The following is a 15,568-nucleotide window of genomic DNA, read 5'->3' on the forward strand; positions in this document are numbered from 1 at the left end:
CTCGACACAGAAAATAATTTGCCAAAGAAAATTGCTCAACATAAAATTGCTCAACACAAAAATCATTTGATGAAAATCAAAATAATATTCGACACAGATGTTGTTCGCCACAGATAGAAATGTGTCAGCACATGGAAATGTCCACACATAGAATCATGCCCGCAGAATCACATGTAACGCAGAATCACATGTAAGGTGGACTACATCTAGTCACTAAAATAGTCACTAGTCATTACTAGTCACTAGTCACTAGTCATCACTAGGACTATGGTCTCAAGATTTCCTTGGACCTCATAGAAATCTCATCACCACAGAAAATTGTGTTCAGCACAAATTGCAAATATTTTCCACCACAGAAAATTGCTCACCCGTAGAATCGTGTAAAATGTTTTGTATAGTTTCAAATATTCGTTGGGCAGCATGTGGCTCGGATTTCAAATTATCCAATTTGAAACAGCAGAACTCTTGTTTAGTTTACACAGATGGGGTCGAACTGGAGATAGCAAGGTTCCTCAACTTGAAGAGTTGTGATCCTAATTCAGAGTTATTGATTTTAAAGCAAGTTAACGAAACGAACGGAATTAGAACTTTAATCGATACTGATAGTCTAAGAGCATTACCAGACTAATATTACCAGACTAATATTACCAGACTAATATTTTTTGAAAACCGAAATATTTATTAAACTAGTTTAGATAAAATTGAATCATAAAATCAACATCCATTTGCATTTTTTCCTGATTAATTTTTTAAATGACCCTAAAAGACATATTTCGTAATTTTTCCAACATAGATCAAAGCATTTCAAAAAATTTTGAAAATTGGTTTTTAAATACGGTAAAGAAATTATTTATAACAAAAATAGTGAAATATAATTTAAGCTAATTTTAAAACACATTTCAAAACTTGCTGAATTTTGTGCTCTAATGTCTAATGCCTATGAAATGGTATCTGTAATATGGACAGATATTTTGATTAAAATGAAATAATTTCATTTCCCCGCTTTTTAAACGGTATTGGAACTATATCTGTTTAACATGGAAAAATTTATTTAAACTTGGCACTGGAACACGCAAACACTAAAAATATTAAACCTAATTTAATTAGATAAAGTTTAAAGAGCTAGCTGCCACTGCCAGTTGCCACACAGTGGAACTCTTGACCACTCGTGAACAACAAAGTTTCAAGAGGGCATAAATAATAATAATGACTTTCAGTTCCGAGCCTCTATAAGTACTAGAATCATGTCCCGCGCCGCCACGCGTCAACATGGTTATAATCATTGAGCTGGCAGGTTGGAGATATAACGCTGATTCGTGTTGCTATGGTTACTGTAATTCAGCATGGGTGGCATAGCAAAACGTCAAGCGAGCTTGTAATTGTCGTTCGACACGGGATCAACCAGGTCTTTAATTTTTAAGAGTTTATGAACTTTGATGCGTTACAGGGTCGCGCCAGCGATTGATTTGAGTAACTAGGCAACCGATTTTACCGGGTCTTTAAAATTTTAAGAATTTATTAAATTTTGATGCGTTGCAGGGTAGCGCTGGTGATTGATTGCAGTTACTATAAGCAAAATTTTTAACCTGGCTTGGTTGACGTTGGATGACGCGAGAATCCTACTCCCCTACAATTAGCAAAGTCTGCTTACTAGTTTTATAGTTGGAGCTAACCCGGCGGTCTGGCTAAAATAGTATCATGCTTTTATATTTCTCGGACTTTGTCATCATCCTAGCTGATGGCGTTATCAGTTACTAATATGATTCCCGAACGCTTCTTAGGCCCCAGCTGAGTATTTATCGTATCGGGCATATTTGCTTTCACTTTCAGGTCCACTCGTTCAGGTCACTGCGCAAATCTTTTTATTCTTGCAGCTATTATATTATTGCAATTTTCCAGTCTGCTTATAAATGCTTTAACTTACCTTATTAATTTTAAGAGTAAAGATACAGTTAAACTGCGAAGGTACAACACCAAACCAACCTTACTCTATCTCCCAAAAACAACCTTCTCCTGGTCAGCCATGTCCCTCATCCTGCACTTGACCCCCGCAGAGGTCACAAGCCCATCGGAGCACAAATGAGCGAGAAACGGGGAAGCCTTAGCTACCGGGCTAAGGACTGCATCACTAGCAGCGAAATACGGATATACCCTCCCTTTTACATGCGTTCAACCGGCACCCGAACCACACGCTGTTTCTTAGACATAACTTCCCACTTACATCAGTGTCTTCTCGCATCAACTGGCATCGGCAAGTGGCGACACTGTGTAGACTCAACCCTGAGCTTGATCAGAATCTTCAGTCACAAACCTGACACCGTTTCGGGGCTTTCATTGCGATACGGTTTCCTGTCAGGTGCCCCAGCAGTCTCTCTTGGACCACCATCTGATCTGACAATCACCCGAGGATACCTGCTAGAGCTCGCGATTTACGACGAGTTAGCTTATGGCACCTCTGGCTGTTAGGTGAAGTCATAAAGCTCAAACAGCTCTCATCTCCCACTCTCTTTTCCTAGACAGCAGATAAATCCATCATGAACAATGGGCTGCATCCTTCCCACAATCTCTGACCAACTTCTTGAGGGCTCTCCCAGTCAGACCAATCTTCCTTGATGCACACTCCAAACTTGCTGCGACCACACCTCTAGCACCAACCTCAACAGCAAAGCTGAAACATGACCACCCATTAGCTTGTATTTCCGCTTGTAGACTGTTATACCGATCAAGCTTCAGCTCATGGGATGCAGCTATTCTCTCTTCCGATGGTACTGTAAGCTCCCACCAGATTACTCTCTTGGAAGCTTTCGAGAAAAGAACCAAATCTGGTCTTAATCTGGTCGTTGCTATATCCGACGGGAATTTCAGCTGCTCATCCAGGTCTGCTAATACTATCCAATCAGTGGCCCCACTCAGAATCCCAAACTCACTGACTTTCGACCTCTTCACCTCCTTAAACCTCCCTCCTGCTGGAACAAACTCAATGGCTTTCCGAGTGACACAAGAGCTCTTCCTCTTGTTGACTCTCCGCTCACAATGGAATTTCACTTGGTCTGCTATTTGTTTAAGCACCTTATCGTGGCGCCATCGGTATCTCCCTTGACTTAGTGCCACAGGACAACCAGCCAGAATATGCGGCACAGTTCCCAACTTGTCACCACACAGCTTGCACATCCCATCCTCATCCTCGCTCCACTTGGATGCTAAAGCTGGTGTAACAAGCGTGCCATACACAGCACTAAGCAGAAAACCGATTAATGAGTCCCCATACTTGAAGAGCGTGTGCCAGCTCATGTCAGTCCTTGTCACCAGCTCTCTCCAATTACCCCACCTGGACTGCATCTCCAACGTACCCAACTGCACCTCTCTTTCCTTCCTGATGTTCTCTTTAACCCTATCCAACACCTCCCTCTGCTGCTCCTTTTCTGACATCTTCTCCCAGGGCTTCTTCCAATCACCGAAACCAATTCCCGCTCTACTAAGAGGTTGCACCATACCTCGCACTGACTCACACACCAAGTCTCTTTCAGCTTCGTGAAGCTGAGCATCTGCCTTCCAAACTCTCCCAGACCGCACCTGGGGTTGCACCGCTCTGATCAAAGCATCCTGAGATGTTTGATATGACTGCAAGAGACGGCACTTTTCTACTTTCCAAGTGTCGGTTAGGCTGTCGATGGGGAGAGCAACACTGGATGAATGACTAAACAGGCAAGAGCTACTAAGCGTGTGTCCCACTCCTAGCCATTTTCTGAGATGACTGTTAGTTGTTTGCTCCCAGCGAGAAACAGTGCTGATCGGGATATCATAAATGGCAAGTGGCCACTTCATCTTTGGAAGGACCATATACTGATACCCCCAACATTTCTGCAGGCCGGTGAGGGAGCTAAGATCGAGTCTACTGAGGTATGTAACAAGATCCTCGTGTGTTTTCTCGATTATAGCTTTGTCCTTTCCTTCTGCCCGAATCCACCTCCCTAGAAACTTGATTGGTTTCTCAGATACATTCGGGATCACCTCCCCGCTAAGCTGCAACCTCGCCTGACTACCTTCTGAACTCTCTACAACCCACTCCACTGTCACTCCCTTCTGGTAGACTAGTGCCCTAGACTTAGACGACTTAAGCTTGAACCTTGACCACACAACGAACTCCTGATAAACATCAAGCAGGGTTTGCATATCTACCATTTTAGCCGTGGTAAGGCAGCTATCATCCATAAACAGCTTAAGGGGTGGTATAGCTGTTCCATCCTTAATGTACTCGACACTCCTGGGTACCTTCATCTTCAAGTACTCGTCAGAAAGGTTCATGCATAGCACAAACAAGATCACCGAGATGACACAGCCCATAAATATTCCTATCTCGAACTGCTGCCACTCTGATGTCACTGTTTTAGAGGAGAATCTTCCGTAAACCTCCGAGAAGTATTTGATTACGATGTTGATAACTTTCTCGGGGATATGATAGAAGCGGAGTGCTTTCACAATAAGTAAATGTGGAACAGCCCCGTAAGCATTCGCCAAGTCTAACCAGACAACACTCAGATCCTTTCTCTTAACTCTAGCATCTTTGAGCACCTCCCACATAGCTCCAAAGTGCTCTGTACATCCGTGTACACCAGGAACTCCACCCTTCTGCACAGAGAGATCCACATACCCGTTAGCGACAACAAAGTTGGTTAATCTTTTCGCCAACACAGCGAGGTATATCTTCCCCTGAATGTTTCCTAGCGATATAGGCCGTCCTGTGCTGGGTCCAAAATCTCCATCCGCCTTAGGAATGTAGATCCCTTCAAAGTACCTACAGTTGTCTGGGTACTCCTCAGCCTTGTAGCCTCCTCTCAGCACATGCCACAAGTTCTGAGATATTCCTGGACACCTCTTGTACACCGTATACGGGATGCCGTTGTTACCAGGTGAACTCTTACCTCTGGCTTTCTTAACAACCTCTTCGAACTCCTTCTTGGTTATATTCCTGCTGTCAAACCCCACAGTTGGGCTAGGAGCTGCCTCAGGTAACCCATTCAGAACGCCAAGAGGAACTGCCCGACTGGCATCACTATACGTATTAGACAGGTGGTTGTCTAACTCCTCCTTACTACACTTTAACTCTCCCACAGGGCTTGGTTCAAGAATACCTTTAATAGCCTTGAAAGGATCTCGAGTAAACCCACCTCTCTGTCTCCTCACTTCTCTCTGCTTCTTCCTCCTTGCCTCTGCTCTTCTCAACTTACACAGCTTCTCTGCCAGGCCTCTAAGCAAAGCATTGAAACCATCCTTTACAGACTGGGAACAAGCTTTCCTGGCTTTCCTCCTCAGCACTCTCCTCTCAATGACCAACTTATCAATCTCCTCCTGTCTCCTGTTGGCAAACCTGAGACCTTTACCTGACTCTGCACCATCAATCACGAGCCCAAACCATTTCACACCATCATCATACACCGTGTCGCAATGGCTCACCATCTTCTCCTGGAATGGCTTCCCCTTCTGCTCCTGTCTCACTCTCTTACTAACACTCACATCAAACTCTACCCACCTCTCATCCTTTGCGGCCGGCCACTTCACCTTGGGCTTCTTAGGGGCAGGTGGGTCAATAGAAGAACTCTTTGAAAGAAGGGCCTGGATATCCCTGGCACTGTGGTTATCGTCCTGGCCAGGTACCTCCACCGAACTTACAGATGCAACATCTAACGGTTGCTCCCCTTCCCAAGAGCACTTCATCCTTCCTCGATGAATGTTCCTACCCCTTTCCGTTGTAAAGCGTCGACCACACACGCAGCTAAACTCCTCTGCTACATCAGAATCAGGGGTCGAGAGTTCTCGACTGTTTGTATAAGTCCTTTTCTGATTCGTGGCAGGACGTGGTGGGTGTCCACAAAGCCTTTATTTTTCACCCGGGCAACTCGTCCCTAAATAGGGACTCCCGGAACCTTAGAGAGGCAGGAGGCGCAGGACCGATGTGGACTGAGGTCTCCGCTCGTTAAAACCCCATCACACCTCTCTATTGCAGTAACCGCTGCAGGCACGGATCTCAACCCAACCCAGAAGCCAATTCCAAGCGTAGCATCTGTTCAAATCAGGTGGGCCTTACCCCACGGTAGCTGGCCAATCCCAGCAGTATCATAAAGTAGCATAGAGTAAAGATACAGTTAAACTGCGAAGGTACAACACCAAACCAACCTTACTCTATCTCCCAAAAACAACCTTCTCCTGGTCAGCCATGTCCCTCATCCTGCACTTGACCCCCGCAGAGGTCACAAGCCCATCGGAGCACAAATGAGCGAGAAACGGGGAAGCCTTAGCTACCGGGCTAAGGACTGCATCACTAGCAGCGAAATACGGATATACCCTCCCTTTTACATGCGTTCAACCGGCACCCGAACCACACGCTGTTTCTTAGACATAACTTCCCACTTACATCAGTGTCTTCTCGCATCAACTGGCATCGGCAAGTGGCGACACTGTGTAGACTCAACCCTGAGCTTGATCAGAATCTTCAGTCACAAACCTGACACCGATTCGGGGCTTTCATTGCGATACGGTTTCCTGTCAGGTGCCCCAGCAGTCTCTCTTGGACCACCATCTGATCTGACAATCACCCGAGGATACCTGCTAGAGCTCGCGATTTACGACGAGTTAGCTTATGGCACCTCTGGCTGTTAGGTGAAGTCATAAAGCTCAAACAGCTCTCATCTCCCACTCTCTTTTCCTAGACAGCAGATAAATCCATCTTGAACAATGGGCTGCATCCTTCCCACAATCTCTGACCAACTTCTTGAGGGCTCTCCCAGTCAGACCAATCTTCCTTGATGCACACTCCAAACTTGCTGCGACCACACCTCTAGCACCAACCTCAACAGCAAAGCTGAAACATGATAATACGACATGAACATGATAATACGATGCTTACGTCGAATCCCGCGAATATTTTATTTGCAGTCGATTTAGCTAGTATTAGCAAAAGTTCATTTTTTAAAACATTTTAATATTCGATAGCTGCATCAAAAGTAAAGTCGAATATAGTTTAAGAGTTAAAGTAACCGCAGAGCAGTACAAGCTTCTAGCAACAAAAATGTATCATATAACGTTATTCAAAACAAAAAAGAAAATAAATGAACATCTTAAATATATATAACATCTTAAAGGTAGCCTAAATAAAAAGAAATACAGATACATGAACTAAAACAATTTTTTCCATCCTACTCTATCAGAGGCTAATATTCTTTAACAAAGGATTTAAACTGTATACGGTTAATATCCAAGAAAGTAGAAGTCCATACTATTTTTTTAGATATTAATACATTTTTTCAAACGCACGTAATTTTCTTCAAAACGTACGTAATTTTTTCAAAATCTAAGTAATTTTTTTTAAATCTAAGTAATTTTTTCAAAATCTAAGTAATTTTTCTAAAATCTAAGTAACTTTCTTCAACGACCATAAAAATACAGGACTCCTATTCAGTGGTATATTCGAAAACGTTAGCTGCGATTCTGTTTTTGGGTAGACTGATTTCTCTCGTGAACAAGAAGGAAAGTTTTGGGCCGAGAAGGCAAGTTTTATTTAACTATAGCTCGACTACTGGATTTTGCCAGTGATTATGGTTGTGCATTTCAACATGTGACTGTGTTCCGTCACATTAGGCTTCATTTCAGGATTTTTTTGTAATTTAGTTTTGTCTGGCATAAAATTGAAATTTTTGTTTAACTGACATTTTTGTTTAATAAAATTGAATTTGTGATCCACATTGGTTACCAATACCTTGGTCATGGTGATGCTACACTTACAGCTCTGTCCAATTTACAATTACATTGTGCATGATGGCTCTTATCTCACAATTTCTCCAATATTTAGGTAATTTAGGTATTATTTAGATAATATTCATGTTATCATATGTATAACTTCATGGCTGAAATAAAATTTGCATTCTTGAATCTTATGGGCTCAAAGGGATTTGCTGTTCTTTTAATTTTAAATATGGTTTTATAATTATAAATATTATACTCTTCATAAATTCGATATCACCCAGCTGGGTTTGGATATTATTATTATTAACCAATAACCATCATCTGGTCTCATCAAATACCAATATCAGTACCGTTATGCAAGCTTGAACGATCTAGATCGTACTTAAGCTTGTATAACGATACTGATATTGGTATTTGATGAGACCAGATGATGGTTGTTGGTGAATAATAATAATATCCCTTTATTATTATACGATTGACTATTGTAACAAGTTTTATAGATTGTAGATGGCTCGAGCAGATTGCGCGAAAGAAGAAAACAATTTTACCCTGACCATATGTTGGAAATTATACGTATGGTAATTCGGAATCATCGTCCATAAATTTGTTGATTTAAGTAGATTACACCAATCGGGGCTAAGATGAGAAGTACGAATGAGTCGGACTTTTCAATTTACTCGTATCGTACGTACTTTTTAATTCTACTGAAAAGTTCTCCTTCTAGAAATCGATGGAAGAGTTCTAAATCGCAAGTTACGGACTTATATTGAGCGTTTTCAAAACAGCTTTTAAACAATAAGTAAATTGTCTGGTAATTTTGTAGAATTTTTGTTTTACCTAAGAATTGTGTAATGTCCAATGTGTGTTTAATTTGTTCGCGAACGGCATATTTTCTTTAACATCGGCAAATAATTACATTTTACAACAGCCCCGATGATAATAATTAAAAACAAAAAAATTCTATCTTAATCGTACGTTGTATGAGTCGGACTTTTCAAAGTTGCGTACAAGTACGTACTTTTCCCCCTAAACGAGTCCGTACTTCTCATCTTAGAATCGGGGGCTCTTCTGTAAGAATCTCACCATGTAATCAATATAGCTCTTTAACCCTGCTTATTTATATACTTTAGCTACATTAAGTATATGTCAAAGAACACAATTAATTAATAGTCAAGTACGTTCCCACTGGTATGGTGATCCCCTGTCTCAGTATCTCTTTCAACTGTCAACTTATAGTTTGTGACAGTTGAGAAGTGAGACCATAAATGGCTCCGTCTTTCAAGATCCGATCTTGGAAAAGTGGGTTACATGACAGATGACACATTTATATTAATAGCTATTTGCTTCGAAAGAGAACAAATAAAAAGTTATGATTTAATACACTCATTTTATATCACCACGTAGATTGTGGTCAATATTCGAGACCTTTTTCACACATTTGGATTTTTCACTGTTAATATTGTGGGCGCTATTTGGTTGTTTTTGCAAAATTCATAACCGCGTCCGTGCTAATTTTAATCAGTAAGATAATAAGAAGATAATACATTATCAAAGGGGTTGATATTGAGAGCGACACTAGTGGAGGATTGAATTCAAGCTAGGCCCAACTGGATATATATAATATTAATGTATAACGTTTGAAACGGGGGAAGGACTATAAGTATAAAAGATCATAATGCTACTCGCTTTTGATTCAAACTAGTTAAGAATGACACGTCACTCCTAAGTCCTAAAGCAAGTAAGTTAAGCAGTGAAACGCAGTGCACTCTTTTAACTAGATTGACGATAACTTGACATCGTGTGGACTGTGGATGATGACAAACACAAAATCACAAAAAACTTTTAGATAGAAAGGGATCCGCCCAGTTATTGGTCATTTTTATTTTCAGTGCACAGCCGACTTAAATTTATTTTGGATATTTGTGTTTTAGAAAATGTAATAAATGCCATGAGTTGGCACAGAATTTGTTTCCCTGTCCAGAAATGTAATATTTGAGTATTTGGGCCGGAGTGTGCTTTTTGTGGAGACATAAACAAACACGCCACTTTTAATTTTATTTCGGTGTGTTGATATATTTACAACCCGTTATAAATAAAAACTAACAACACGGATTTCTCAACTGTAAATTTAATTTGTCGGGCCCTTCATGACTACTCATCGAGAAAGTTTAAGATTTCCCCTGCACGAAGCGTTGCTATTCAAATTCGTGTTTATTGGTCAAAAACGGCCGGAAAAAATTGTGTGAAAACTTGAAAATTGGATTGGTTTAACTTTACGATATTTGTAATTATGCTCTATATGGTACATCTGTGATTTAATTTGCATGATTAAAATGTAATACAGCCACATGCCATGAGCTAAGTTTACAGAAGCAATTGATTTTTAAAACGATTGAAAATTGAATATAGCTTCTTTCAGTTTCTACTTTTCTAGCAGGACTTATAACTTTACTTTTACCAGTACGCTGGGATTTCCACCAAACAGAAGCACCCTAAATTGTGGTCCGGGTCCGGTATGCACACGTGATCCACAAATATTCTATCAAGATCTCATTATACGTGAGCTGAGAGTCCTGCCTGACAGCATCCATTAAGGCACCACCTTTGACTATCGAACCTTAAATTTAGCACACAACATTTTGTTTCGTATACATTTTTCATTTCACATGCACATTGCACATCCGTCATATTAATTTCTAAATTATTTAATTTATTGATTTAGATTATCTTCTAACTTTCTAATATTGATACTAATAATTAGAAAGCACACAGTTTTGCGTCGCTTTCAGTAAAAAATACTCTGAAAAATCTACTCAAAGTGAACCAACATCGAACGGACCTCCCGCTACGTTGTTCTCAGACTAGACAATCAGATAAAAGGGAATCCAGAAAATGTTGTTTATTAACTTGTTTAGATTCACGTGGAGGGACTTAAATTGATTTCGACAAATCCGACTTACGCTCGGTGGCGTATCAGTCACAGTACCGTGATCGTAGTAAGCTTGGGTCAAAAGTAAAGTTATCTTGATTCTACATAATATTCAATCGTTAAAGACGGAGGTTTCATTTTTCAAATAAGGGCGTGAAATGTTTTTTACTTCTTCCACTACGGTGGACAGGTTTGGTGTGTTCGCCGTTAAGGCCTCTGAGACTTCGTCTAAAAACCAATTTTAGCAGCTGTTGTATATCAGAATAACATCAGTCTCACCATTGTTCTTCTCCAAGAGAAAATTGTATGAACAATATCCGAAGTCATATTCATAGGATGATTTGTTGGCGACAAGCCAAGAAAGTAGACACTATATGACACAAAACCGGTCTGATTTATCTGTTAAAGTGTTAATACCGTAGAAAGCACAAACATTCCATTTGCATCAATGATCTGCCACATTCTTTCATGAATCTTAATGAAGGGCTCCTATTTACGTTACTGGTATGTATAAACTTACAAGAGGCTGATGTGATACAACATTGAGCTGCTTATCGAATTACACACATTTGCACGGAATGATGTTGAACCAGTATAGATTATATTGTGTTCCTACTCTTAATTGTGTTTGAGTTTCTACGATTTTTGTTGTTTCCTTCTTAACAAATATATTTCAAGGGTAGTCATTTGTATTATCTATCTACTCTTGTTTTTTTGTTGTTGTTGTTATTGTTGTTTATAATACCGTCCCGAATCTCGTAACTTCAAGGGTTGTGTGTAAATTTACGTTGTAAGTCCTAAGAAGAGAAGCACGTACGGTACGTGCCTTTAAAAATGACTGTACCTTTGAAACTGAGCCATAAAGTACATAAGTCACAATTTAGCAAAATTTCGAAAATCGCGGCGAGTTAAACATTTTCTGCTGTTCTGAAATGTTAACTCTGATTCAAAATTATTTAACTGGCATGACACTGACAGTCTAAAGTATTTGTTCAATCACGATATTATGAAATAAGCTCTATCAACTATTAGCTTTATGCAGCATAAGTTCGTCACTTAAACATTAAACGTTAAAATGTTTCCCAATTTTGTACCGCATTTTTGTACCGCAGGAGGAAGGGTGCAAAAGTATAAATTCGCTCATTTAAAACTGGCTGCATTAGAGTAAATGTAATTCTGAGCACCTATCACGTAATACGTATCCAATAGTAATACTTAATAGGCTCCACTGCCATGTTTTAATCTTATTTTTATAAGGGTGGTCATTTTTGTTATCTACCTAGTACCTTCTCTTAACGTGTATGATATCATAAATAATAATTATAAATTACTTGTTTATTGTGGAGTTATTGTGAATATGGTAGATGTGATGGTGGTCACATGGTAGATGTGATGGTAGAACTAGATGTGATGGTGGTCATAGTGTTGCCACTATAAAGCTATAAATAGTGGTAACATCAAAATTATATCACAATCAGGTAAATATTAAATCTTTAAATGTAACACTAACAGATAATCCCGTCCTTTATTAGATTGAAGGCAGAAAAATCGGGAACCGCTGCAGCTCTGCAGAGATGACAGTGAAGCTCGAGTTCAACAATGATTTCACGTACTTCCTGGAAAAGGATAAATTTAATGATTCAGTTCAGATTGTAACGGAATCTGAAATCATTAAATGTAGTGCAGTGTTATTAGCCCAACATAGTTCTGTGCTCAGAGAGTATATAAAAGAGGACAATGAATTATTCCTTACAGACAACAAACACGTCAGAGAATGTTTGACCATTCTTTATGGTGGTTCAATCAGTCTGACTGAGGAAAACTTCCAAGATATTCTCAAGTTCATGGTAGCTTTTGATATTCCTGGAGCTCGAAAGCAGGTCTTGGATTGGATGTCCGAAAATAGATGGAATTTGGACAATGCAGGCTTGTTGATCAATGGTTCTATGGTCGCCATCAAGGCAATTGAAGGCAAGTGGAGGTGCTCAAAAGAAGAGATTTACAAACCGTGTAGGTTGATCTTCGGACAACACCTACCCAAAATAATCGTACCAGATAGCACTGATGAAAGGTATAAGAACCTTGACAGTGCCATAAACGATGTTATCTCAGGAGTTGTAGACAAGAAGGAACTACTCACTATACTGCTTCACCAAGATCTTATCCCGGATTATATTCCGTGGGTCAATATGCTTCTAGACCAGTCCAACTACAAACTTTTATTGGATTCTTTTGAAAAACCCGAAATTTCAAATGCAATGTCCCTATGTTCTCGGACTAAATTTGAAGAACTTTTTGAGAAAATGGAAGATTTTGACAACATAACACTGAAGGAATACAAGCATTTAAACAGATATAAGATGAAAATTAATGAAAAAATAACCGTGCTACAGTCATTAAGATTCATGAAAGAATGTGGCAGTCTTTACTCGTGCTGGAAGATTCTTGATGCAGATGGAATGTTTGTGCTTTCTACGGCATTTACAGATAAATCAGACCAGTTTTGTGTCATAGAGTGTCTCCTGTCTTGGCTTGCAAGCAATAAATCATCGTATGACATGGATATTGTCCAAAAAATTCTCTCAAAAGCTATCCATCATTGGTCAGGACACCCGCCGGAGAACATGAACGTTCAAGCATACACGGTCTATGTAAAGAATGCTATGGATATGCTGCAAATTCTTCCAACCCAATATAACGCAATCAGTAAGATCATGAAAGATCGATCAAATTGCCATGTATTGAGCTTGCAGACCCAAAGCTTCCGCGGCGAAGATATTTCATTCAATTTATCGGTACAAGATCTAATGTCAGGGGCTAAGTTCACTGTTAGTGTTACTCTGTATCAGGATAGAACCCCAAAAGTTAGCTGTGATCAATCCTTCGGAAACCATAACTACCATCTTTACGTCTATGCTTGTAAAAATGAAAGCTCACAAACAACTTATAACAATGGCACTATTACTAAAACTAGACTGCCTCTTTACTGTGATCCAGACAGCGCTTACAAAACACTCAAACTTTTCCCGGTAGCATACTGTTCAAGTCTTGTACGTCACGCTCAATATCATCAAGGCCAGGACAATATAACTTTCTCAGTTATCTGGGTTAGTGTCTAAGATTATTATTATAGTACTACTACTATATAAACTTGGTTAATACGTTTCTCTGTATCTGTTTTTCTTTGTTTTGGTTTTGAAGAGTAAAGGTTATAAGTAATGTGAGGCTAATAGTAATTTGGTTGGTGTAATATCCGGATCGAAAAGTTGTTTATAAGTCGCATTTAATTGTGATGATTCTGATCAAACATTTTTTATCATTACGTTTTTGCGACAAGTGAAATTGCTCTTTTTCAGGAATATTCCCATTAAAAGGGCATTTTTATTTTTTACTAAGCGCAAAAACGGAATGACCAAAAATTTTAAATCAGTGCTTTGGCTGGTTTTATTGTTGTGAAACCTGATCTCAAAGTATGTGTAAGAATATTTCATTTTAACAAATATTTTAGTCTATACAGGCCATTTTATGTTCTAGCCTGACATATTTTAGTAGGTAATAGAGTTTTAAAGTTTATACTTCTATACGGGTAAACCGCCCCTAAAACGTCACCTGTTTTTTGAGCCCAGATTGCCGAGTTAGGGCTAAATTTACAAGGTTCTGAAGTGTCTAGGAATAATATTTAAACCTGTTTCTAGCCTGCCAGGAAGATTTGGAAATTTGAAAATAAAATCAGGTACAATTTTTTTGACGTTGAAATGGAGTCACTTTTAAAACACCACCCCTAAAATGTCAACTCTATATGTGTGATAATTACAAAATGTACAGGAGGCCTGATTTATCTTTTGTCACTAGTACTATTTGTTTTGTCTTATTAAAACATTAAGCTACTTGAAAACATTCACTCACTAAAGGAAGTACCTCAAAACAGTAATCACCCCCTAAAATGTCACGTGCACCACCCCTAAAACGTCAGCTAAAACAGGTTGTGTAGCACTCAGAATGTTGCTCAATTATTAATTTTAACCACTTCTGGAACAAATATAACCTATTTCTGAGAGGTGTCGACCAGAATTTCTCTCTCTGTTGAAAAAAAAAATGGTGGAATTTAGTCAATTTACTTTTTGTGACATTTTGGGGACTTTTTTTTGAATACCCAGAACTTACGGCAAAACATTAACTCAGTCAACAAAATTTACACCTGTAGTTAGATTATCTAGTTATAAACTAACTATTGGCACAAAAGAAATGGATTCAATGTGATTTTAACCTTGTGCAAATTGCATGTTTTAATTGCATTTTTTGGGATTTTTAACATCATCCTGCATTTTGGCAATTTTAGTGACCTGTAGTTAACTAAGCCAACCCAGTAATCGATCTGACCTTCTCTATAGACTAGATTTGACTGCTTTTAGCAAAATTGAATGTCAAAAACTACGGTTTTTGGTACTTACTAGTTTATGGTAAACCTATGATATGCCCCCTAAAATGTCATTTTTTTCTCCCCTAAAATGTCATTTTTTCTCCCCTAAAATGTCAAATTTGTATTTTGTTCGCATGGTGTGCGATAATAGCTCTTGTTTTGGCACTTGTTAATTATTAACATCAACTAAATTAACGAAATGTGAGTATGCATTGCATCTTAGGAAAAGCCTGAGTAATTTGATCAGGTTAAAATGACATTTTAGGGGGGATAATTAGACATTTTAGGGGATGTTTATTGCAATTAATAAAATAAAACTAATTCCTTGAGCTGCCAAAGCTTTCCAATATTACCATTAGATGCTAAATATGATGTTTAATAGGCTGGTACCTCCATTTTATGGTGCTTGTAGTCTCAAAGCCAGAATCTGATAAAATGACATTTTAGGGGGCGGCCAGTTGACATTTTAGGGGAGGGTA

The 15,568-nt window shown here is 39.1% G+C and overlaps 1 protein-coding gene across 1 annotated transcript; it reads right to left on the reverse strand.

Moving 5' to 3' along the window:
* Positions 1–2,532: 2,532 nt before the first annotated feature.
* LOC134817442 (uncharacterized) lies at positions 2,533–5,715 on the reverse strand. The gene has a single exon (XM_063826583.1). The coding sequence runs from the start codon at positions 5,713–5,715 to the stop codon at positions 2,533–2,535; it is 3,183 nt and encodes a 1,060-aa protein (XP_063682653.1).
* Between the last annotated feature and the right edge of the window lie 9,853 nt (positions 5,716–15,568).

The sequence above is a fragment of the Bolinopsis microptera genome, chromosome 6 (assembly GCF_026151205.1).
Source record: "Bolinopsis microptera isolate Bmic1 chromosome 6, MBARI_Bmic_1.0, whole genome shotgun sequence".
NCBI lineage: Eukaryota > Metazoa > Ctenophora > Tentaculata > Lobata > Bolinopsidae > Bolinopsis > Bolinopsis microptera.